This window comes from Dromiciops gliroides, chromosome 3 (assembly GCF_019393635.1).
Source record: "Dromiciops gliroides isolate mDroGli1 chromosome 3, mDroGli1.pri, whole genome shotgun sequence".
Classification (NCBI taxonomy): domain Eukaryota; kingdom Metazoa; phylum Chordata; class Mammalia; order Microbiotheria; family Microbiotheriidae; genus Dromiciops; species Dromiciops gliroides.
In genome coordinates this window covers 54,086,297-54,110,305 of record NC_057863.1, presented here as the reverse complement: position 1 = coordinate 54,110,305, position 24,009 = coordinate 54,086,297, and the positions used below count along the sequence as shown (strand labels likewise).

Here is a 24,009-nt window from a genome sequence, read left to right as displayed (position 1 = left end):
GTTTGCCCCGGTGTGTAATAGTTTTGTAGATAATCCTGTTTACTGGATATCATCTCTGTGGGACACAGCCTGACACCTTTGATCTCTTTTGTTTCCTGGATAACAGCAGAGCTAATCCTCAGAGACAGGGGGTTGGGTTTTCCTCACTCCAGAGTACTAATGAGTTCAGCAGGAGAATGTAACATCCAGAGGAAATCCTGATTCTAATCAAGGAGCTATTATGTTTGCTTTTACATGAAAACCTCCCAACTAATGTTGGTGATCTCCTTGATATCTCCTCAGGAATCTGGGAAGTTTAGGTTTATATATTAATTCAAATCCTGAATTCTTTTTAAAGTTGAAATTAAAAAAAGTTATTAGTGAATTCTCCCCACTCTTCCAACAAAATCAATTTGTATTTGATTGGTATTTGTGTTGTATTGAATTTATGTGCATGCTGCCTATCCCTTTCCTGAGCAAAAGGTAAGCTCCCTTAGGGCAGGAACCATTTTGTTTTTGTCTTCCTATCTTTAAGAACTTACTATGGTGCTTTGAACATAGTAGGCGCTGAACAAATGTTTTCTGAGATGTTGAAAAAGAAAAATAAATAAGAGCAATCCTTTAAATAATGTATAGTACAAACCAATCAAAGAGAGACTTGTTTCTCACATAAAAATACTTCTGAGTTTCTTCTCGTACAGAAATGATTATTTTAAATAATGAAAATGCCAATTAACATTTTATATTACCCTCAATTTTTGATGCATATGAGATATTTTGTGGAATAGTGGGATAGCTGTTTGAACATATATCATAGAGGTAAAGAACAATTCAAGTGTATTCCTAAGAGTTTAAGAGAAAATTCAAAGAATGGTTCATGATTTTCCTGCTATATGGAATATCTTGCTTCTACCCATCCTCCAAGGCCCAGATCAAATGCTTCCTCTTCCACTGAAGCCTTCCCTGATTCCAACAAGTAGGAAATTCTTCAGTCTTTACCTTTTCATCAACACTTTGTTTATATTCCTTTTTTTTTGCCTTAGAGTAGAGGAGTTGAAAGAATGTTAGATTTAGAGTCAGGGAAGACTGAGGTTTGAATCTGCCTCTGATACTTAGCTTTGATCATGGGCAGTTACAACCTCTCTGAACCTCAGTTTATTTATGTATAAAATGGGGATGATCTTTGAAGCACCCCTTTCACAGGTCTCTTGAGAGGATCAAATGAGATAATACGTATATAACACTGAAAACTTTGAAGTCCAATTTAAGTATCTGTTATTATTACTTGTCTCAGTTTCCCTATTAGAGTACAAAGAATCTTGAGGATAGAAATCATATGTTGTTTGTCTTTGTATTACCCAAAGTGTGTACCACAAAGTGGATAATTTAGAAATACTTGTAGCATTGGGAAAAAAAAGGAAGATAAGGGAGCTCACATTTACAGGGAACTCCCTGTTTGAGTTTTGTTGTTGTTTTTTTTTAAATCACAACATTCCTGTGAGCTGTGTTCTTTAATTATTTATTATTATCGTTCCCATTTGCATTATACTGGTAAGAAAACTCAGTGAGGTAAAATAACTAATATAAGATCATACATCTAATAAACATAAGAGTTGGAACTTGAATCCAGGTGGTTTGACTTTAAGACTAGGAAATTTTCCTCCATTCCCTGTAATTTCTTGGGGATTCAAAAGCTATAAGTAAACCACAGATGAAGACTATGATGTGTAGGCTTATTTAGTAACACATTTGTATTCTGGGCTTCATTTCAGTCCCCTCTCCCCCCTTCCATCTCCAGCCTTCACATTTGTGTCTTTTTTATTAAAGCTCCAATTTACTTATGTTCTCGTATTTTATGGAAAGAGTCTGACATGAAGGTTTGTTAATGAGATATCACTCTGTAAACAAGCTAAGCTTGCTCTAAATATAGAAGAAATGATGGGAAACTGTGAATAAAATAGCTATAATGGAACTGCTGCTTTATTTGGTAACATTATAAGACATCATAAGAGAACTTGAAGAGATGATAAGGTGTCCAATTGATCCAGTTTATCACATTAATCAATATAGATGTGTTCACATACATTCTGTCTCTTGTTTCTCTCTCTCCCTCTCTATAGCTTAATCTCTTTCATTCTTCTCTTCTTCCCTACTTTCAGACACACAGTAATGTTTTTCTTTTCTTCCTTCTTCCGTCTACTTCTTTTTTTTTTTTTTGAGCAGGGCAATGAAGGTTAAGTGACTTGCCCAGGGTCACACAGCTAGTAAATGTCAAGTTTCTGAACTCAGGTCCTCCTGAATCCAGGGCCGGTGCTTTATCCACTGTGCCACCTAGCTACCCCCTCTTCCATCTACTTCTAACCAAAATGTAGATATGTCCATAATATACCATCACTATGGTAAGCAAATACTTTTAGAATTTGAAAAAATGTTAATTATTTGAGCATAATCTTTGGGTTAAATACAATGCTATGCATTTTTCATAGTAGCAAAGAGCTGCAAAGTATCTGCCCATTGAATGGAGAATAGATAAGCAAACTGGTTAAATAAACATAATGCACTATCATTGTGTTGTAAGAAATGATTCATATGAATAATACAGAGAAACATGGAAAGATTTACATGAACTGATACAAGGTGAAGAAAGTAGAACCAAGAAAGCAACATACCTAATGATCACAACCACAAATGGAAAGGAGAATGACAACTACAACAAAAGCAAAAATGAATGTAGTATGATTATAATGATGAGCTTTTGTTCTTGAAAAACACACAAGATATTAACTCCTTTTTTTTGCTTAGGTGGGGGGCTGTGGGTATGGAATATCTCATTATATAATGTTGGATTTGCTGAACTGTTCTTTCTCTTTCTCTCCCTCCCTACTTCTCTCTCTCCCTTTCTCCCATCTCTCTCTCTCTCCCCCTTCCTCTCCCTCTTCCTCTTTCCTGTTTGTTATAAAGGAGGGATCTTCAGGTAGGAGAGGAGCAATATTAAAAAATAAAAGATGTCAAAATAAAAGATATCAATAAAATGTAAAAAAAAGAACCCCAAATATACTGTGGTAAAATTCAATGTTTGAATCAATTTCAATTTAAGATTATTTTTCAGTGACAACAACTTAGTGATGGTGTTACCTGTAAGTTATATCCATTTTCATTTCCCCTAGAAGGAGATTCAATATTTTCATGGCATGCATGTCAATTGTGGTCTTGTGGATTCTGCCTTTTCCACCTCTTCCTTTTCCATGCATGAATCCATCCACTGCACATAAAGTTTTCCGGAAGAGAACGCCTGGATGCATTGCTATTTTACTAACAGTGCACATGGGACCAATACTAGATAGTGTAATGCAGTTTGTGCAGTCATCCAAAGGAGAATATAGGTAAACAACCAGTGTGGAAGCAATTGAGGGTCACATTCATGTGCATGGAAAATAATTCAAATACCATTCAAAGCTTTTCCTTGTCCCTGTGTGGTCAGAGCCCCATCATCCCTGTTCTGCAATCTTCACAGCACACCCTGACTTAAAAAAACACTGTTACCTTCCTCCCTCCCACAAAATTGTGAGTAGCAGGCTTGGGCCTACCTTAACTTAATGACTACTAGATAACATTCATGGGGAAGCCTTCTCCCATTGAACCCTGGGAGCCACTGCTTGGGTTCCCTCCTTGTCCACAGGATAAAAAGTCATTTCAGCAAGTGTTTAACCAAAGTCATTTGCATTCACCATGGGTTGGGCTGGGATGAGGGAAAGGGGGCAAAGCACATTGCTCATTTTCCTTATCAGGCAAGGCAGCTCCATTCTTTTTCAAAACCTAGGGGTGCCATGGGTTATAAAACCATCAGGAGTTAGGGCCAAGAGGGAGATCAAATGATCATCTTGTCCAGCCCCTTTTCTTTCTTTCTTTCTTTTTTTTTTTTTTTGGTCCAGCCCCTTTTCTCCAGAGAAGGAAATGGAAGCTCAGATATAGGAAGGGCCTTGAATAGAATCACTCAATGTTTAAGGCTTCCTGATCATGGTAAGTGGTTTGTTCTTTCTTTTTCATTTATACTGTGTTTGTCTCTAGCTTGTAATCAAAAGCGGCTACACTTTTTGAAAAGGAAAACATCACGTTTTGAGAAGTGTGTTTTAGATATATGTTTAAATAACATCACAAGAATGAGTTATCATGCTTACACATCTCTTCAAGAGAAGGGAATAGATTTTATAAGATGTGACAGATATAGTTAGCTCTGGAAAGTGAGCTGTGTACCCCAGTGTGGAGAGATGTACTGTCATTTGTGGGAAATACACTGACACAAACAGGCATTCTGATTTTTTGTCTTTTTTGTCCTACATATTCTGTTATCTATGGCAAATTTTGGAACCTCTTGCCACCTATTTACTCATCTCTAATACTAAGGCAATTCTGCAGGTTCTGAAGTAGGATAAATTATTTTCAGCTCAATAAAACTATGCAGTCAGGTCTGGCCCACACCTACCATGGTGCTCGGAAAAAGTGGGCACTTAATAAAGACTTGATTGATTGATTGCTTGTACTAAGAGCTAAGGATACAAAAATGATAAGAATAACACTGTCACACTCAATGAGCTTCTCATGTATTCAATAAATGTAACTGTATCTGCAGAGAAGCACAATCCAGGAAAAGATGTGGTAAGATTGAAGGAGAGATCCAGAAAGTAAGACAGTAAGTTATAGGAGAGGCAATGTTGCCTAGTATCTAGAGCTGGACTTAAGTCAGGAAGACCTGAGTTCAAGCCATGGCCCTGACACACACTGGTTATGGGACCCCCTGAGCAAGTCAATCTCTCAGTGTTCTAGGCTGTTATAAGAGTATACCATTTGCAGAGTAGGTGTTGACTTGTATTGGTAGAGAGAATTTACTCATCAGGGTGGTCCCTACATCAATGAAATCATGGGTTGAGTCCCTATCCAGCTCAAATGAGATAATATTTGTAAAACACAGCACAGTGCCTGACATATAATAGGTGCTTAATAAATGCTTCTGTCTTCCATCTCTGCCTTATTTATCCTTAAGCTGGGCACCCTTTGGCACTCTTCCCTCTTCCCCTTTTCAGCTTCCTTTTGGGTGTTGTCATTCTCCATTAGATTATAAGTTCCTTGATGGAAGGGACCATTTTTCTTTTTCCTGTTTGTATCTCCAGTGTTTAGCTTAGTGCCTGGCACATAGCAGGTGCTTAACAAATAGTTACCATATCCTATTATATCTATCTGGACTTACAGAAGCATTGCTGATCTGTGTGGTGGAACATAACCATATCAAATAGTCTACCTACTCATGAAATCATAGGTCCAGATTGGAGGGAAAAACATTGAACCTTTGATACTACAGGATATGGCATCTTTTTAGACCATTCCTCCAGTCCATTTGGACTTATAATGGTGGGAACTAGCTAATAGTTTAGAAAGCAATAGGATCTTCCCTCTACCAATGGAATGCCAAAGATGAGTGAATTGAGAAATGCCAAGGCTTTTAATTTCCTTTCTGACTACCTCTTGTTTTTTTTTTTAATTTCCCAATGCACCTAATAGGCACTCAATAAATATTTTCTGAATCAAGGAATGAGTGAATTTTGGCAACTGGAAAGGAGCCCAAGTATTGTAAGAGATCTGTTGGGATGAAAAAGGTTATTTTAAGAAAGAAGAAGGGATGCCTCTGGGCATTCCAGATCCTAAAGGTTAACTTCAGGATTCAGAAGAACTGGAAGAAAATCATGATGAAAATAAATCTGAAAGCACCTCTGAGAAAATAGGGGACACTGGTAATAAGGAGAATTTCTGTTCTAGGAATCTCTGTTTAAGGTAAAGCAGCAGGCTTTTGATGTGGAAGGGAAACCCTATGTGTAGTCAGTTTTGAGTATTGAAGTCTTTTTACTCTGACATGAGAGACCTTTCAATTAATTCATCAAAAATGGCATTTAATGCTGGGGGTCTGCAGCCTTGTTAGAGCTGAATGCTATGGGTGGGGCTGAGCAGTGCCAAGGAAGGAAGGTGGCAAGATTAAAACAGAAGTGGAGGAGAAAGAAAAAGGAAAAAAAAGGAAAAAAGAGCCAGAAGGTCAAAGAAGAGAGAAGGTGGGAGTGAGAAAGGAAAGGGAGAAAGAGAAAAATAAACAGGCGGAGAGCAATCATTAGTGCATACTATCTACATCACAGCTGAATCTGTGCCTTAATAGGCCCATTATTGAACTAGACCAGGTTCTCAACTTTTTTGGCTCAAGCCCCTTTAACACTCTTAAAAATTGAGGACCTCTTAAAGAACTATTGTTTATGTTGTTATATCTATTGATATATACCATATTAGAAATCAAAACATCTTTTTTATTATGTATTTTATTATTATTATATATTATTATTATTATATAATAGCAGCCACATAGCTGCCCCAGAGGGTAGGAAGTATTTTGAAATGCAGATGATAGAAAAACAAAATATACTAATTAAAAAATAAAGGGAGGGCAGCTAGATGGTGCAGTGGATAAAGCACTGGCCCTGGATTCAGGAGTTACCGAGTTCAAATCCAGCCTCAGACACTTCATACTTACTAGCTGTATGACCCTGGGCAAGTCACTTAACCCTCATTGCCCCACGAAAAAAAAAAGGGAATGGGGGGTATATAGAAACTCTCTTTTCCTCAGGTCAAATGACATCCTAGGATGAGACTAAGAGGTTCTCAGATAAAGAAACACTATCTTCCCTTCTAGGCCAATTTCACACTATTCACTTTCACGTTGTGTATGTTCCAACCAAATGAACTCAGCTTCTTATTTATCTCATTATACTCTCCTACTGCTACACATTTGCATGGGCCATGCCCCATGCCTATTATTTCTTTCAGATTGCATCTCCTCCATATCTCCACCTACTGAAATTCTACACTGCTTTCAGTGCCCAGGTCAAGTGTTGCCCCTTCTATGCTTCCCTCAGCTGAAAAGTGAATTTTCTTTTGTCACGTTTCTGTAAAGTACTTTGTCTGGGATTTCTCCTCTGCCCTGTCCTACCTTTTAGAGAAGATTGTACATAGAGCATAAATATCCTTTTATTATAAAATACTGTAAGTTTATTGGTGTCAAGCAATATTGCTTTTCATTTTTGTGGCCCATGATTTTTGTAGCCCATGTAGCAAATGCTTAAAAATGTTGGTTGAAGTGATTTGTTGATAACGACATGTATATGAAACAATGGACAGCGTTGAGTATCACACTCTCATAGGTAACACACATCTTTCCTTTCCATTAGCCAGTGAGAAGTTGTAAACATACAAAGTGATGTATTATTGGGCACAATCATATTATTAGGAGGTTTTGTTTAACTGGTTTTGATGCATGCATATTTTAAGAGGCTGTGTTTGTTGGGAAGTGTGTATTATGTCAAAATAAAACATAGCAATTGACTTTTTTTTTCCTTTTTAAGTGACAAAAACCAAAGGGTTAAAAATACCCAATTTGTCTCCTTGCACCTGGCACATAGGAAACTTGTTTATTAAAACAAGTCACTCAATTTAATCAACTAGCACAGTTTGCATTTCATTCAAACAGAAATTACTCTTGGTTATTTATTAGAGGGACTGGACCATACATATGCTTCATTTTTCCTGAAATGAAGATGCCCGACTTTTGCTATTGGCCTTGCCTATGAAAAACTGACCCCCAAGTCCAGCTGCTCTTAACTTTTTTGTGTCATGGAGTCTTCCTGCGGTCTGATAAAGCCTACGGATCCCTTCTTAAGAATGCTATTTTTAAATGTATAAAATAAAATATATATGATTATAATGGAAACCAATTATATTGAAATAGTTATCAAATTTTCAAAACCTACTACTTTATGGTTTTATACTATATTTTATAGTTATACTACTATAGTTCATACTATAATTTGTAGTTTAAGAACCTCTTTCATAGTCACTGAAAAGTCCATGTGACTGGTGAGTCAACCGGTGAATATCTATTGAACATCTTTTACACACCCAATCTCATTTCTGGAATACTAGAAAAGAAAAAGACATGTTCTTTGCTCTAAAGACATTTTTGGTGAATGATTAGGAAATCAACCCCAGATTAATACTCAGTTTTCTTCTACTACATCTTGGGCCCACTTGTTCAGAAGTAGTTCCCAATAATGAATCTCCCTTTTGATCTCATGGCTTCATTCACAGTAAGGCTCTTTGGAGAACTCCCTGCCCTCTACTCCCTGCCCCTCAGACTGGAGTTGTCTGGGACCTTTAAAAAGATGGACAGACTGAGAAATAACATCAGTTAGATCTAAGGTATTCATCTAACATTTATCCCTCCATAGAAAAAACAACCTTGATTATTTCCTTGAGCCCAATGCCAATTTACCTAGTGTTATACTCTTTGCAACATTTATGGCACCACCTCTTATGTGGTTTAGGACAGAATAATATTTTCCTTTGGGTAAAGTTGACACCCACCTGATTTGAAGCCATGTCAGCATTGGTGTGGTTCCTCCCCCAAATACCCAGACTGTGAAGAAAACGATGAGCAAAGTAGTTGTGAACATCATTTGTTTAGGCTCAGATTCCGTGTCCCGAATAGCTAAGGCAAATGCTATTGCTCCACGTAGACCTTCAAAGGGAAAAAGCAGATAAAAGAACCCCATCAGTCCATTCTCACTTCACCTTTTGAGGATGGCTTCCATGTTGAAATCTTCAATCCAAAATCTGTGCAATAAAACAGCAAAGAGTTCTGACCGCATGGCATGACATGTCTCTGGTCACCTGAACATTTTTTTTTCTTTTTTTAGTGAGGCAACTGGGGTTAAGTGACTTGCCCAAGGTCACAAAGCTAGTAAGTGTTAAGTGTCTGAGGCCGGATTTGAACTCAGGTACTCCTGACTCCAGGTCCGGTGCTCTATCCACTGCGCCACCTAGCTGCCCCACCTGCACATTTTTAATTTGAAAGAAAATGGCATTTAAAATGACTTCATCAATGGGAATACACCCTCAATATGTTTTCACTCCTTTTAAATTTAATTTCCTAAACGGAGTAGGCACCTTTGCATTCAAAGCCACCATGATGAACTGTATCCCCAAGTGTTATTTTATTTTAATTTTTTTCAAAGTAATAAACATTTTTATTTATAGTTTGGGGTTCCAATTTTTATCCCTCCTTCCCTCCCTCCCCTCTCATCTCCCTGAGGCAGTAAGCAAAAAGATATAGCCTATACATGTATGATTATGTAAAACATTAGCATATTAGTCATTTTGTATAAGAAAACTAGAGTAAAAGAAAAAAATGAAAGAAAGTGAAAAATAGCATGCTCCAGTCTGTGTTCTATGAATATCAGTTCTTTCCTTGGAGGTGGATTGTATGTTTCATTGATAGTCCTTTGGGATAATTAAAGAACTATCTTTTTAAGATTTCAAATTAAAGTGGCTTCTGTTAATGTACCAATAGCTAACAATTATATAACTTGACTGTGTGTAAGACATGGGACTGCTAGGTAGTATCGTCATGCATAGAGCACTGGGTTGGAGTCAGGAAGTTAAACTCTGGCCTCAGACCCTTACTTGCTGTGTGCCCCTGAACAAGCCACTTAACTCCTATATGCCTCAGTTCCTCATCTATAAAATGGAAACACATTGGAGAAGGAAATGGCAAACCACTCCAGTATCTTTGCCAAGAAAACTCCAGTCAGATATGACTGGCAAAACTGTGTCAGATATGACTGGCAAGGGACTGTGTTAAGCACTTTACAATTATCATATCATTTGACACATTCATGAAAATGAAGATTCATGCTCTGAGACCCAACTGGGCTAGCAGTTAGTTTTTTTTTTTCTTTTTCCTTGTTTTCCCAGAGCAGAAAGGTGACTCTTAAGCCCACACTTTTCTTAAATATGTTTGAAATTACTTGATATTGCTTATAAATAACATGATCATTAATGGTAATATTTGTTTGAGCTTTTATGTTCATGGGGTGAGATTGAGAGAGGAGGAGCGGGCCTATGGGAAAAGATATTTTCCTGGTCTTATTCTGGGGTAGAAGTTGAATGGATTAGAGAGAGGATTTTTGTACTTCTGGTAATTTTTGAGAATATCCCAGAACACCAGACTGACTTCCTTTGAACCTGGAGAAAGAACGTTTTGAAGGATATAAGCCAGGGGGCTAGGGATCTGGTGGTTGTCCCTGAGAGCACTGAGAGTTATTGCCCATACCCTACATCTCAGACCCACAGTGGTGACACCCTATTATAGTCACTGTATTCGGTATTTTCCTTGTTGAACTGCCTTTTCTCTGTATCAATTCATAGAAATCTTCTCATGTGTCTCTGAGTTTCTCATATTTGTCAGGATTTGCTGGTTGTCCTGATCTTTATCTTGCCACTGGATCTAGATGGCTCCAGAGGAGGGAGTGAGACTGGTGACTTTGCATAGCTCTGCCTCATTTAAATCCAATTCACTGGAAGTCATGACATGATTTATTAATATTTCCTTACATTCTTATGGTGCAACTTATTCCTCAGTTCTCCAGGAAGTGGACACCTATTTTTTCTAGTTTTTTTTCTTTTCTTACCACAAAAATTTCGGCTAAAATATTATTGTATATGTGAAACTTTTCTCTGTATTTGACCTCTTTGGGGACTATATCCATTGGTGGGATTTCTGAGTCTAAGAAGTTGAACAGTTCTGTGACTTTTCTAGAAAAAATTATTGAACCAATTCACAGTATAGAGAACAATTAGGAGAGTTAGACAAGTAATGTCCAACATATTTAACTGGAAAAAAAGCAAAGCTTCCAGAATTAGCTTCAACAGTATAGTTGAGTAGCTATTTTTGCATTGCCCCCCCTCAAAGCTGAGTATGTCTATCTTTTATCACCTTTGTCATGTTGTTGTTCAGTTTTATCTGACTCTCTGTGACCCCATTTGGGGTTTTCTTGGCAAAGATATTGGAATAGTTTGGAATTTCCTTCTCCCACCTGTTTTACAGATGAAGAAACTCAGCCAAATAGGGTTATGTGACTAGCTCAGAATCACACAGCTAGTAAGCGTGTGAGGACAGATTTGAACTCATGATTTTCTGTCCCCATGCCTGCAGCTCTATCTGCCTCCTTGTTCCCATCTTTGTCATACCCATATCTATAAAGATCAGGAAACTTAAGGCTCAGAGAAGTTATTTACAAATAAAAGTACATAGTGACAGAAAAATATTAGGTTATTATTGAATGCCCTGGTTTTAACATAAGGTACTTGAATCCCACACCTATTAGAATTTGTTGAATTCATTTATGATATGGGGCATGGGGTGTAAATTATTCATCTCAAAAGTAAGATGGAAAGTTGGGCCTGAAAGTACCCATTTATTCATTCTTTTGTTTGAAGTATTTTACAAATGTACATGCACCAAATAAAAAAGAGAAATAACATGAGAGTTCTGGAATAAAAAAAGAATCAATATTTTTATGCCACATTTAGAGAATACAAGACACTCATTTCTCTATAGTGAGAATTACTTAAATGAAGAGAAAGATTCAGAGGGTTAAACAAGTGACGTTTATTGGAATTTGCTGGGGAAAAAGCTACCAAAGGAAGGAGGACTGTGACCCCTATTAATGAATTACTTCCAAGTTAAAATAGAAGAAGGAAATTATTCTCAGTCTTTTCAGCTGGAAAGATGAGGAAATGGCTTGAAGCTACAGAAGGTGAAGTTTGGACCGTGTATTTATTAAATTTTTTGTCTATCAGAGTTCCTGGATATTTGGGATCACAGTGTGGGCATTCTGTCACCAGAGGTTGAACATGGCTACTAGCAAAGTCAGGAGTCCCAGGTAACATCAGCAATGCCTCATATTTCCATGGTACATTTAATCAAAGGGTCTTGCAAAATGTTAATTTATTCTTACAGTTCTCTCCTGAGGAAAGCAAGTAGCATCATTAACAGATGGAGTCTTTGGGAGTGCATTCCAAGCATGATTCAGAGACATGGAAATGGGAGAGAGACTGTCATATATTAGGAATCGTAAAGAGGTGTGTTTAGCCAGCATGGAAGGGAAGCTTTTTGGTTTTTTATTGGATGGTGCTTGTGGTTTCATCAGTCTAGACAAGGAAATTTCCTCTAACAATGGAGATTGACACCAATTCTGTAAGTTAGAGTTTAGAGAGGTACCCATAAGAAGATTAATAATTACATCTAGAAAAATATGTAGGATTTAGGTTGTTAAAGGATTTATGAGTCAAGCAGAGGGGTTTGTGTTTTATCTTCGAAGCAAGTGGGAGCCACTGAAGTATCTTAGACAGGGGAGTGAAATGTTCAGACCAAGCTTTAGGGATATCATCTTGGCAGTTTGGGAAGATGGATTGGAGGAGGAAAAATAAACCTCAACAAATCTCTATGATCTGAGAAGAGGAGACCATGAATGAGCCTTCCATTTCTCCTTCAGGGATTACAGTTAATCTGGCAATCCTCCATAATTGTACCAAAGGAGTATTAGGGGATGTAGCAGTTAATATTTATATTTTGCTTTGGGATTCTGTGCGTTCAAGGGAAGGTTGAAATATAATAATGTTGCTGACGCTAAATGAAATGAACGGTGATTTGATGTTTAAAATGAGTCCATATTAGAGCTCTCAATGGATAGCAAGTATGTAACTGTTAATCTTGCTAAAACATCTTCAATAATGTATCATTATTATTATATTAACCTAGCATTAATAGTTGTCTTACATCTAAATTAGCTGTGCTTTGGCAAACCATAATTTAAAGAACATTCTAAAAAAGAATCTTTGTTATTCTGATTTCTAATAACAAAGCTTTGTTTTCCCCTGTGCAGGCGATCCCTGAAAATATGAACTCTCCAAATACTGTGGCATCCCTGTGGGAAGAGAAGTAACCCCCTTAATTAAAGCCCAAACTACAAGGTGTTAAAAAGCCATTAGAGTCTTCTGGAAGCTCATTCCTGAAGTAGTTAGAAGAACAAAAAAGGCCACTGAAATAGAGCAGCCTTGGAGAGAAATGGAAGCTGGGTTCCTACCACTGTTTTTCTGCAGAATTGGCTTTGTGGTTTGGTGCTGAAAATTGCGAATATTCAAAAGTGACCTGTGAAGCTGTGAATCTCCAGGGTTTGCTGTAAAAGTCTGAGTTCATTTAGAACTCTGGGAAAGATGCAATACTATTTCTTCCTGTCCTCTGCATCCTCCATAATGTCAAGGTTACTTACAAAACACTGGGAGCCTGAACAAATGACAGATCCCTGCCCATCCAGGCACTTTCATACTGTTCTGTTAATACTAGAATCCTAGACTGAAAGCCAGTTAAATAAGACTTGTCACCAAAACCCAAGCAGGGTTTGGAGGCAGGAGTTTTTAGATTGTAATAAGTAATTTAGGCCTTCAAAAAGACATTTAGGAAAGAGACAGTATAATGCAACAGAGAGACCTGTTTTCAAGTCCTCAGTCCAACACTGACTAGCTATATGACCTTAGGCAAATCATAGTCTCTTTCAGCCTTAATTTTTAGATGTGAGCTCCTTGTGAGCAACGATGGTCTTTTCTCTTTTTCTGTATTCCACCATGGGGCAGCTAGATGGTGTGGTGGTTGGAGCGCTGGGCTTGGAATCAGGAAGACTCATCTTCTTGAGTTCAAATCTGGTCTCAGACACTTACTAGCTGTGTGAGCCAGGGCAAATCATTTAATTATTTTTGCCTCAGTTTTCTTATTTTCTTCCTTTTTAAAAACTATATATATATATATATATATATATATATATTTAGAATTTTCCCCCAACTTACATGTAAAAATAAATTGTAACATCAATTTTTATAACTTTGTGTTCCAAATTCTCTTACTCCCTATCCCCCCAAGAACACAAGCAATGTGACATAAGCTATGCATGTACAGTCATGCAAAACATATAAGACAAAAAAAGTTACCAACAACAACAAAATAGCCTTCCATCTGTATTCAGATACCATCAGTTCCTTCTCTGTAGATGAATTGCATTTTACGTCAGTTTTTTCATCTGTAAAATGAACTGGAGAAAGCACTTGGACAGACTTCAAGAGACAGTTGAAGATAGAAGGGCCTGGCATGCTATTGTCCATGTGGTCACTAAAAGTCAGACATAACTGAACAATAATATTCTTGGTGAAAATGCCTGGCATATGGTGGGTGCTTAATAAATGCTTGTTGAATTGACTAGACTATAAAATGGTGATGATAATAATATTTGCAATACTTGCCTCACAGAGCTGTTCTGTACTTTGCAAAGCTTGAATTGCTGTAGAGAAATGGGAGTTATTATTTAAAATTCTCAGGAAATACTGGCTTTGTCTTTTGGAACTGGAAAGCACTGACAAGATCCCATATAATTATCCCTTCTTCTGCAGCATTTCCCCAGCTCTGTCACCTTCTAGATGAGTTTACTGAGGTTAGAAGCACTTACTAGCTGTATGACCTCAGATAAGTCACTTCACTTTGCTGGACCTCTCAGTATTATCACTCTAAGATAAAAAGGAGTTGGAAGAGATCATCTCCAAATATCCTTTAGGCTCTAAAGCTTATAGCATTAGGAATGACAGAGTTTTGACTTAAACTTAGGCCTTTGTCCATCCTTTTGATAATTCCACTATTTCCAGAATGTTGCCATACTGTTTTTGGACTAAAATTCTATCATCTCTGCACCTCTACTATTATTGATGTGCAATAGTTTCTTTCTTTTTTTTTTTTTAGTGAGTCAATTGGGGTTAAGTGACTTGGCCAGGGTCACAAAGCTAGTAAGTGCTAAGTGTCTGAGGCTGGATTTGAACTCAGGTACTCCTGATTCCAGGGCTGGTGCTCTTATCCACTGCGCCACCTAGCTGCCCCACAATAGTTTCATAGAAAGTGTAATGATTGGAATGACGCCACCTGCTGGAGACTTACTGTAGAAAAGCTTTGCCATGAAAGGAAGGTCTTTGAGGGCAAGACCATGCATCTTTTCTTTGGCATCAGGAAGTGATGTTTGCTGGTGGGAGGAGGAAGGGGGAGCCGGGCGCTCTGTCTCTCTCTCTTTCCTTTGGACTCTGGTGGAGAGCGGAGCTAGAAATGTGCTCTCCCTTTAATAGATAGATGAATGTAGGCCTTTCTCTCTCTCTTTACCAAATTCTTATTCCCCTTAATAAATGTTTAAAAGCCTAACTCTTGCTAAAGCTTATAATTTATTGGCGACCACTCATTAGATATTTTAGACAGACTAGCTAGAATTTTAGCCCTTAACAAAAGGATGATAGGATCATCAAGCCATGAATTTGGAGTTGGAACCTTAGATGGCAATGAATCCAACTTCCTCATATTGTAGATGAGGAAAAGAAGGCACAGGTTAAGTGATTTTCCTAGGTTCACTTGTCCAGTAAGTGTCTGAGGTAGGCTTTGAGCTTTCATCTTCCTGACTCTAAGACTGGCCTCATCTACTATGGGTGGCTATCCAATAAATTCTAACTTGATTTCATTCTGGGATAGAATGGGAAGTGACTATATTATAATATCTACAAAGATGCCTCAAAATATTATGGATCTCTTCCTCTGATCCTAAAGTCTTCTTTAGAGACCTTTTTCCTTATTCTATCAGATCTATGATTTTTATACGAGATGATTATTATCTTCTAGAGATATTGTTACAGGTAAGTTATCTGTAAACTTCACAAGCCTTAAAATGCTATACAAATGCTAATTATTATTATTATTTTAAAGTGAAATTAAGACTGTATATTTATCTCTATTGAATTTCATTTTATTAGATTGATCCCTGGGTAGCTTGGTGGTACAGTAGATGGAATGCTGGGCCTGAAGTCAAGAACACTCATCTTCCTGAGTTCAAGTCTATCCTCAGATACTTGCTAACTGTGTGATTCTGGGCAAGTCACTAATCCCTGTTTGCCTCAGTTCCTCATATGTAAAATCAGCTGGACAAAGAACTGGCTAACAACTCTAGTATATTTGCCAAGAAAACCCCAAGTGAGGTCATGAAGAGTTGAACACAACTGAAAAATGACTGAATAACAAATTATCAGCTAGAAGCATCTAGGTACTACAGTGGATAGTGTTAAGGCTAAAATTCTAGCTACATTCCAATCGTTACAATAGAATGCTGGGCTTAGAGTCAGGAAGACCTGAATTTGAACATGGCCTCATACACTTATTATCTGTGTGATCTTGGACAAATCATTTAACTTTTGTCTGCCTCACTTTCCTCAACTATAAAATAGCGATTAATAGTAGCCCTACTACCCAGGGTTGATGTGAAGATCAAATGAGATAATATTTGTAATGGAGCTTAGCACAGCGCTTGGCACTTAGTAGATGCTTAGTAAATCCATCCCTCCCTCCCTTCCTTCCTTCCTTCCTTCCTTCCTTCCTTCCTTCCTTCCTTCCTTCCTTCCTTCCTTCCTTCCTTCCTTCCTTCGGGAACCCTGATAACAAAGTGCCCTCTTCCAATGCAGATCTGTACTTGATCTGCAAGTGGCCTGGGCCACTGAGGAACGAAGTGGTTCATCCAAGTTCACACAACTAGTGGGTGTTAGAGACAGGATTGAAGGTTAGGTTTTCCTGGATGCAAGGCCTGCTCTATACCCTCTGCTAATCTGCCTATCTCAGACACATTTTACAGCAAATATCTACTCCCTCTGGGCAGACCATCCTCCTCCTCCCATCCCTCTGATTTGTTTTCCTCCTGTTTCTTTTCCACAAACCATTCTGTCACCATGGTTTTTGCTGAGCAGTCACTGGAAAGCTCAACACTTAGTTTATATACAGTTGTCTTCTCTCAATTGATTTGCTAATGGTACATGCTGTTCTTTACCATGGCCATTTGAAACACTTTAATTCCAGATAAAGAAGCATAACATCTCAAGAACAAAATACAAAAAGCATAACAATCAGGAGACCCAAGACCCTGTTCTGGCCCCTCCATGTTTCACGGGGCTGGTTCCCTCTTGGGCTTCTCACTTATGCCATCAGCTGGTTGCTGCTGTAAATGATATATATATTTCTTAGGCTCACAAAACCACCTCCGTTCACATTAAGTGGTTTTGCTTTGTAGGAATCTTGACAGATTTCATATATTCAGCTAAAAAGGTAGCATCGTCTTGGGGAAGAAATAGAATCACCTGCAATTAAGTGTGGATTCATCTAAAATTGGACTCCAAGGGATTCCTAGGTTAATTACGTTGATGCTGTTTTCATAACAATAGGAGAATGTTGAACCAAATGGTGCTGTGTATGTAACACTGTTCTGAGCCACAGAAAATGTGCGGCTTCCTGTTTGTGGCAAAGGGCAAAAATAATGGTGTTTTTTTTGCCCCTCTCACCATGATCTTGCAAGTTTGAACATGAGTGGTGGGTGAAGGCCAAATTCAGATGTATTTTAATGCTAGAACACATGAACCCTTCTACTGCAAAAAGACTCTGGTATTGCAATACCTTGATGAGTACGTCTGTCATTTCACTGATATTGGTATGCCCTAGAATGAATTAATGTATGAATGAATAAACGAATGAATGAATGAATGAATGAATGAATTCACACATGCATTCATGCAGAAGCATTTCTAAAGTGTTTACTTTGTGCAAAGCAGTGCTTTGGTGCAGATCACAGCCCATGTATGCCTTATCATCTTGTGTGATTCTTGTCCAAGTCTTCTTTTAAGTCCTGCCAAGAACATCTACCCACCATACTGTAGGTCTTCCTTTGTCTTTTAGTGTCTGTGTGCACTGATAAGGTACTCAGTCTATTCATCTGTTTTCTCTTGCTCTTATTATGTGACTGTCCCACCTTCTTTTCTGATCCTACATTTCCTTTGTCTCCAGTGGACAAATTATTGCAGGTAACATGTGTAGCTCATTTATATCAACTGTAATAGCTAGGATTTACATAATGTTAAGGTTTGCAAAGCATTTTACATGTCATCTCATTTTATCCTCACAACAGTCCTTTGTGTGAGAAAGAGGTGCCATTATTATTCTCATTTTATACCTGAGGAAACTGAGGCCGAGACAGTTTAAGTGTCTTGCCCAGAGTCACACAGCTAGTGCTGTCCAATGTTTTATTTATGGTGTTAACTAGATGTTTACAGCTATAGAGCATTTGGGTCCCTTGAAATTCTGATTCTTCAGATATTGGATTGGTACATGTTTCACTGACATGGAGCATCACCAGAAAAATATCGGCATTATAGGGGTATATTTTTGCAATGGGAAGCTGCTTGCATGTGCTAAAAGAGCTGTGCAATTTCTGCAACCCACTCTGCCCTCTTCTTCTGTTTCAATACTAGCCACAACTCACTGTCCATCTGCATTGTCGGTCCAACATAGATGTATTGATGGACTGACTCAATAGAATGTTCATCCAAGCATATCTCCGAATCTGGGTAATAGGCATTTGTCTTTGCTGCAAAAATGTATTTGGCAGAAAATATCAAGAAAAATGGAATGGTTGCAGAGACTCCTTATGTGTTATGATGGGTAAGGAGGAGAACATCAAGGTCTCAACATCATCACTCAAGAATATGGGACACTAATGGAATTTGGGTGAAAAGAGATTCCTATCCCTCTCTTCAGGAGGGGCCGACATCATTTCAATATCCTTTAGAAACCTTTCAGTTCTTTTGGGTAAGTCCTTACTGGGGACCTTATAAGAGTGAAAGGGGTTAGAAAAGAAGGATGAATATGTGGTCCCTGCATTAATGAACTTGTTAATGAGCTGGGGAGTACTTTCCTGACAATAATCTTTGAGTGGAAAGAAGTATAAAGGATAACAGTAGTGTAATGCTAAACAACTTGAAAGACTTATGAACTCTGATCAATGGGATGACCCACCACAATTTCAAGGGACTAAGGATAAAGTGTGTTGCCCACCTTCTGACTGAGAGGTAACAGGCTCAATTTGAAGAAGGAGACACCCTTTTTTTTGTGGGGCAATGGGGGTTAAGTGACTTGCCCAGGTGACAGCTGTGTCAAGGGTCTAAGGCCAGATTTGAACTCAGGTACTCCTGAATGCAGGGCCAGTGCTTTATCCACTGCGCCACCTAGCTGCCCCTAGGAGACACCCAATTTTGGACATGGCTTATGCTGGAATTTGTTTACAAAGGATTTTTACTTCATCACTGCCTCTGCCCTTTTCTCCCCCTATTGGGGTGAGAGCAGATTGGAGGGAGAAAAAATAGTTGTTAAAGCATTTTCAGAATTGAAAAAATAAAAAGGGAAATGAGCCTTGAAATACATGTAATCTTTTTTTTTTTTCAGAGAGAAAAGGACATTTCAGATGAGAGAGGAAAGAATACAAGTAAGAAGTAGAAACAAACATAACATGAAGCAGTGCAAAAAACCAACAAGTTTGTCTGGGGCAGAGAGTTCTCATTGGAGGATACAAAGAAATGAATTTGAAAAAAAATAGGTATTAGAGGCAAATCTGTATTATTCCAGATTTCAAAGGTCTGGAAGGGTTTTTATTTTGGGAGTGGTTTTTTTTTTTTGGTTTTTTTTGTTTTTGTTTTTTTTTTAGTGAGGCAATTGGGGTTAAGTGACTTGCCCAGGGTCACACAGATAGTAAGCGTTATGTGTCTGAGTCTGGATTTGAACTCAGGTACTCCTGACTCCAGGGCCAGTGCTCTATCCACTGCGCCACCTAGCTGCCCCATTTTGGGAGTGTTTTGTTTGTTTTGATCCCTACTAGAGGTTTCTGAGTAGAGAAGGGTCATAGCAAAAGTGGTTGTTGTAGCAATGTGTAGCATGGAGTGGAGGAGGAAGATACTGGAACCAGGGAAACCAATTTAGAAGTCTCTTTCACTGGTTTGTCCATGAGAAAAAGAAAGGTCTAGATTAGGATAGGAAAGAAAAGGACATAGTGGCAAACCTAAGACATGCTTTAAAGAATGCAATAGCAATACTTGGTGACTTTTGGAGGCTAAGGGATGAAACATGAGGAGAGTTCACACCTTGTTTTGGTCTTTTAAACTGGGGAGACTGGAAGAACAATGGTGTTAGTGACATAATAGGGAAATTGGCAGGGTTAAAAGGTTTTAGAGGAAGATGATGAGCCCTGTTTTAGTAATGTTAAGTTTGAGGTCATAGCAGAACATTAGAACAAAGAGATCTAAGAGAGCCAATAAGGATTGTAAAGAATTAATTGTGATGGGGCCAATCCAATAAATTGAAATATGGGTGGGAAGTTAGGTCTAGAAACAATGATTTGATTCCATTTCTGTGGAAATTATTTTTTCCCTGTCATTTCTTTTTTTCCAGTTGAAACAAAATCATCAAATCATTTTTATTCTCCTTTCCTTTCTCTGTCACCTTTTGTATCTAATCTGGTCAAGTCCAATGTTTTCCACCTTTAAAATCTCTCTCATATCTCTTCTTTCTAATACATTTCCCCTGCCATGGCCCACAGTGCACCATCTTGGTGTAGCTTTACAATAGTTTCCTAACAGGTCTTTCTGTCTCCAATCTCTCTTTCTTCAATCCATTCTTCAGTTCACTGAAAGCCTAGTCTGTCTTATGAATAGGTCTGATTATGTCATTAAAAACCCTTCATTTGACTCCCTATGACATACTAAGCAAAGAACCTGACTTTTCTTTGCCTGACATTTAAGGTTTTCCAGCACCCTATTTTACCAGTCTTATTTCATATTGCTGCTTCCTTATGCTCTACCTCCAGCTAAATGCAACTTTCCCCTGTATCCTGTATGTACCTTCCACTTTCCTGTCTTTGTCTTTGCCCAAATCACTCCGTCCATCTGGAATTATCCATCTCCAATTCCTAATGATCCTTTGAAGTTCACCTCCAATGCTAACTTTTTCATGTAGCTTTCCTTGATTCCATGACCCTTCCTCCTGCCCCAAGATTTTTGTTTACACATCTCGTACTCCTACTAATAGACATTGCAATTATTTGAGCATGTGGTATATCCTTCTATTACCCCAGTAAGGGCAGAGCCTGTTTTTTTCTAAATGTTGTGGATCTCTCTTCCTTGAGCAGTATCATCTGTATGCAGTAGGTACTTAATTAATATTTCTTGAATTGAAACAAAACACAGTTATAGAGTCATTTCCAAAGATTTAATACTGCTTTCTTCTTTGTTAGTGTTAATGTAGTTAATAAAATCCTAGTTTGGACCTAAAATTTTATTTATATATTACATCCATCCTGGCTAAAGTCCCGTGGCTTTGCAAATGGTGACAATATCTAGCAACTGTTTCAGTTGATTTCAATATACATTTTCTAGGGGGTATTGCAACCTTGTTACATAGTTCCATTTTCAATCCGACATCATTATATCAGATGGAAGTGTAGCAAGCAGATTGTTTCTGTGAGACATTTTCTGCCTTCAAAATAAGGGGATCTTTGCTGGAATTACACTCTACTGGGCGATCATACTTTCCTTTTTCTTTATTCTCTCATATTTGAGAAATTTCATCTCTATGTCATGAAGAAGAAGGGAACTGAACTTATGGTATATACAACATATCCCCAAAGTCTTAATTCAGTTTTAAGGTCACCTTGCCCCTCAATTCCATGATCTCTTTGGGAAATATTCCTATACCAATGTGAGCTAAGTGGAGGATGGGATGTTTCCTCCCCATTCAAACAGCAAAGGGCCAATGGTGAAGTGTGACAATACCACACTACTAGGGATATTGAAGCTGAGAAGTACTCCCTACAGGTAAGGTGTCCAAGAAGGGTTATGGTCAATCAGATTACATTTTATCAGCACCATGGCACATATAAACATGTAGAAGCTCCTGGCTTTGTGATTTTATTCTCATGAGGGTGAGTAGGTTTGATGGTAAACTGTTGAATAAACTTAAACGACAGTTGTAATCACAAACACAGAGCAGTAAAGGAAAGGTTAACAGAGATCAAGAGAAATTCAATAGTGTGAGGGCCCAACAAGGGAACCTTTATGCTTGTTAAAATCCCCAATGCATCAATTAAATTGATGAAATCTTTGAAATTACCTAAAGCTGGGGCAGCTAGATGGCACAGTGGATAGAGAGCACCGGCCCTGGAGTCAGGAGTGCCTGAGTTCAAATCCGGCCTCAGACACTTAACACTTACTAGCTGTGTGACCCTAGGCAAGTCACTTAACCCCAATTGCCTCACTAAAAAAAAAAAGAAAAAAAAAGAAATTACCTAAAGCTTATGAATTTGGGAATGGGAATGGCCTTTGGGGAAAAATAGCATTACTTTCATTCATATTTAAAATCTAAGGGTATTCACTCACAGACATAATGTGCCCTGAGCTAATGTTATGCACTTCCCTTGAATGCTATCGAGAGAACCTCTATGTAGAATTGGAAAAATGGGTGAGTTTATAAAGGATTGGTCAAAAGTCACAATGTTTTAGGGGCAGCCAGGTGGCACAGTGAATAAAGCACCAGCCCTGGATTCAGGAGGACCTGAGTTCAAATCTGGCCTCAAATACTTGACACTTACTAGCTATGTGACCCTGGGCAAGTCATTTAACCCTCATTGCCCTGCAAAAAAAGTCACAAGTTATTAAAATATAACTTTTTGAAAATTATTTTTTCTTTATTTTTCACCATTTATGAGATTTGATTTTTCACACATAATATAAATTCCCTTCCTACATATACTCTATATGATACTATGGTATTGTAAATTAAAAGCAAAAAATAAAGGAGTTATCAAATATTTAAACTTTTGGCCCACCCTGTACTTTACTTTGAAAATTCTACTTATGAGGATGGTTTTTAAAGTTCATGGCCACTCAATGCCAAAATAACCAGCTGTTCAATTCAGCCAAACCTTTAGAAATTCATAAGAAAGTGATAAAGATGTCCATGCCCTTTAACTTGGGGAACCTCCTCTTAGGTACAGAAGTGCAAGGAAGAGAAAGCTAGAAAGAAAGGTCCTATTTAAGATGTAAGCTCCTAGAAAGCAGAAACTTTTCAATTTTTTTTTGTCTTTTGTATCCTCAGTGCCTGGTACATAGTAGGTACTTTATAAATGTTTTGTTGATTGATCCATATACACCAAAATATGTAGATCAGCACTTTGAAGTTGCAAAGAACTGGAAACATACTAGATGTACACCAGTTGGGGAATGGTTAGAAAAATTGTGGGCCCTGAATAAAATGGAATATTATTCTTCTGTAAGAAACAATGAGTATGAAGAATAAAGAGAAGAGTGGGAAAACATGGATTGATGCAAAGGAAGCTGACCTAGGAAAACAATATTCAGGATCATGCCAAAAAAGTAAATCAGAACAACAACCAGAAACACAAGCTAAATTTTATGTAATTATCATGACAAAGCTTGGTTCTAAGGAGGGGACATGAGAATATACCTCCCTTCTTTCTTGTAGAGGTGGGGAACCAAGGTCATGGGGTATTATCTACTCTTTTAGACTTAGTTGATATGTTTATTAGCGTTGCATTGTTTTCTTTTTTGCTTCTTTATTGTTAGGGTGAGATAATGAGAAGGGATATGTTGGAAAATTAAGGTGATATGAAAAGATATGAATCAAAAGCTTTGAAAAGAATTTGACCAAAATGATCAATTAGTGAACCTGGTATAGCCATAATCTGAAATATTTCTTGGAAATTATTAGTAATACAAGGCAAAGACTGCAGAGATTATGCTTTGGTGTTTATTCTTCTGAATCCTTTTTTTTTTTAAGGAAGAGAGAAACATGAAATAGGTGATAGGCTTTCTCTAGTGATGTCTTTCATTACTTGGTGTCTTAGAACAGTAGACCCTGCATGTACTTGTAGGCTGCAAACTTATTTTCAACATCTCTCTAAAGGCAACACTTTTTTGGGGCTATATTGAGTGGTCTGTGGACTTTTAACCACAGAATCTCTCCAGAGGGAGATATTTTCTCAGACTCAATAAATGCCTAAGTAGCACTGTGACATTTTACATGTGCAAACTTGTTTCAGTGGAGATCAAAACATATCTCCCTCAAGAAATAGGAACTTTGATTTACAACATTTTGATTCCTATATTAATTTCAGTGATAAGTCACAGCTGGAACTGAGAGTAAGA

The 24,009-nt window shown here is 37.8% G+C and overlaps 1 protein-coding gene across 1 annotated transcript in view; it reads right to left on the bottom strand.

The window, feature by feature from the left end:
- SLC9A9 (solute carrier family 9 member A9) overlaps positions 1-24,009 on the bottom strand; it is a 733,387-nt gene that overhangs the window by 239,234 nt on the left and 470,144 nt on the right. Inside the window, 1 exon segment of the mRNA XM_043990722.1 lies at positions 8,434-8,587. Within this exon segment, the coding sequence (XP_043846657.1) occupies positions 8,434-8,587 (154 nt within the window).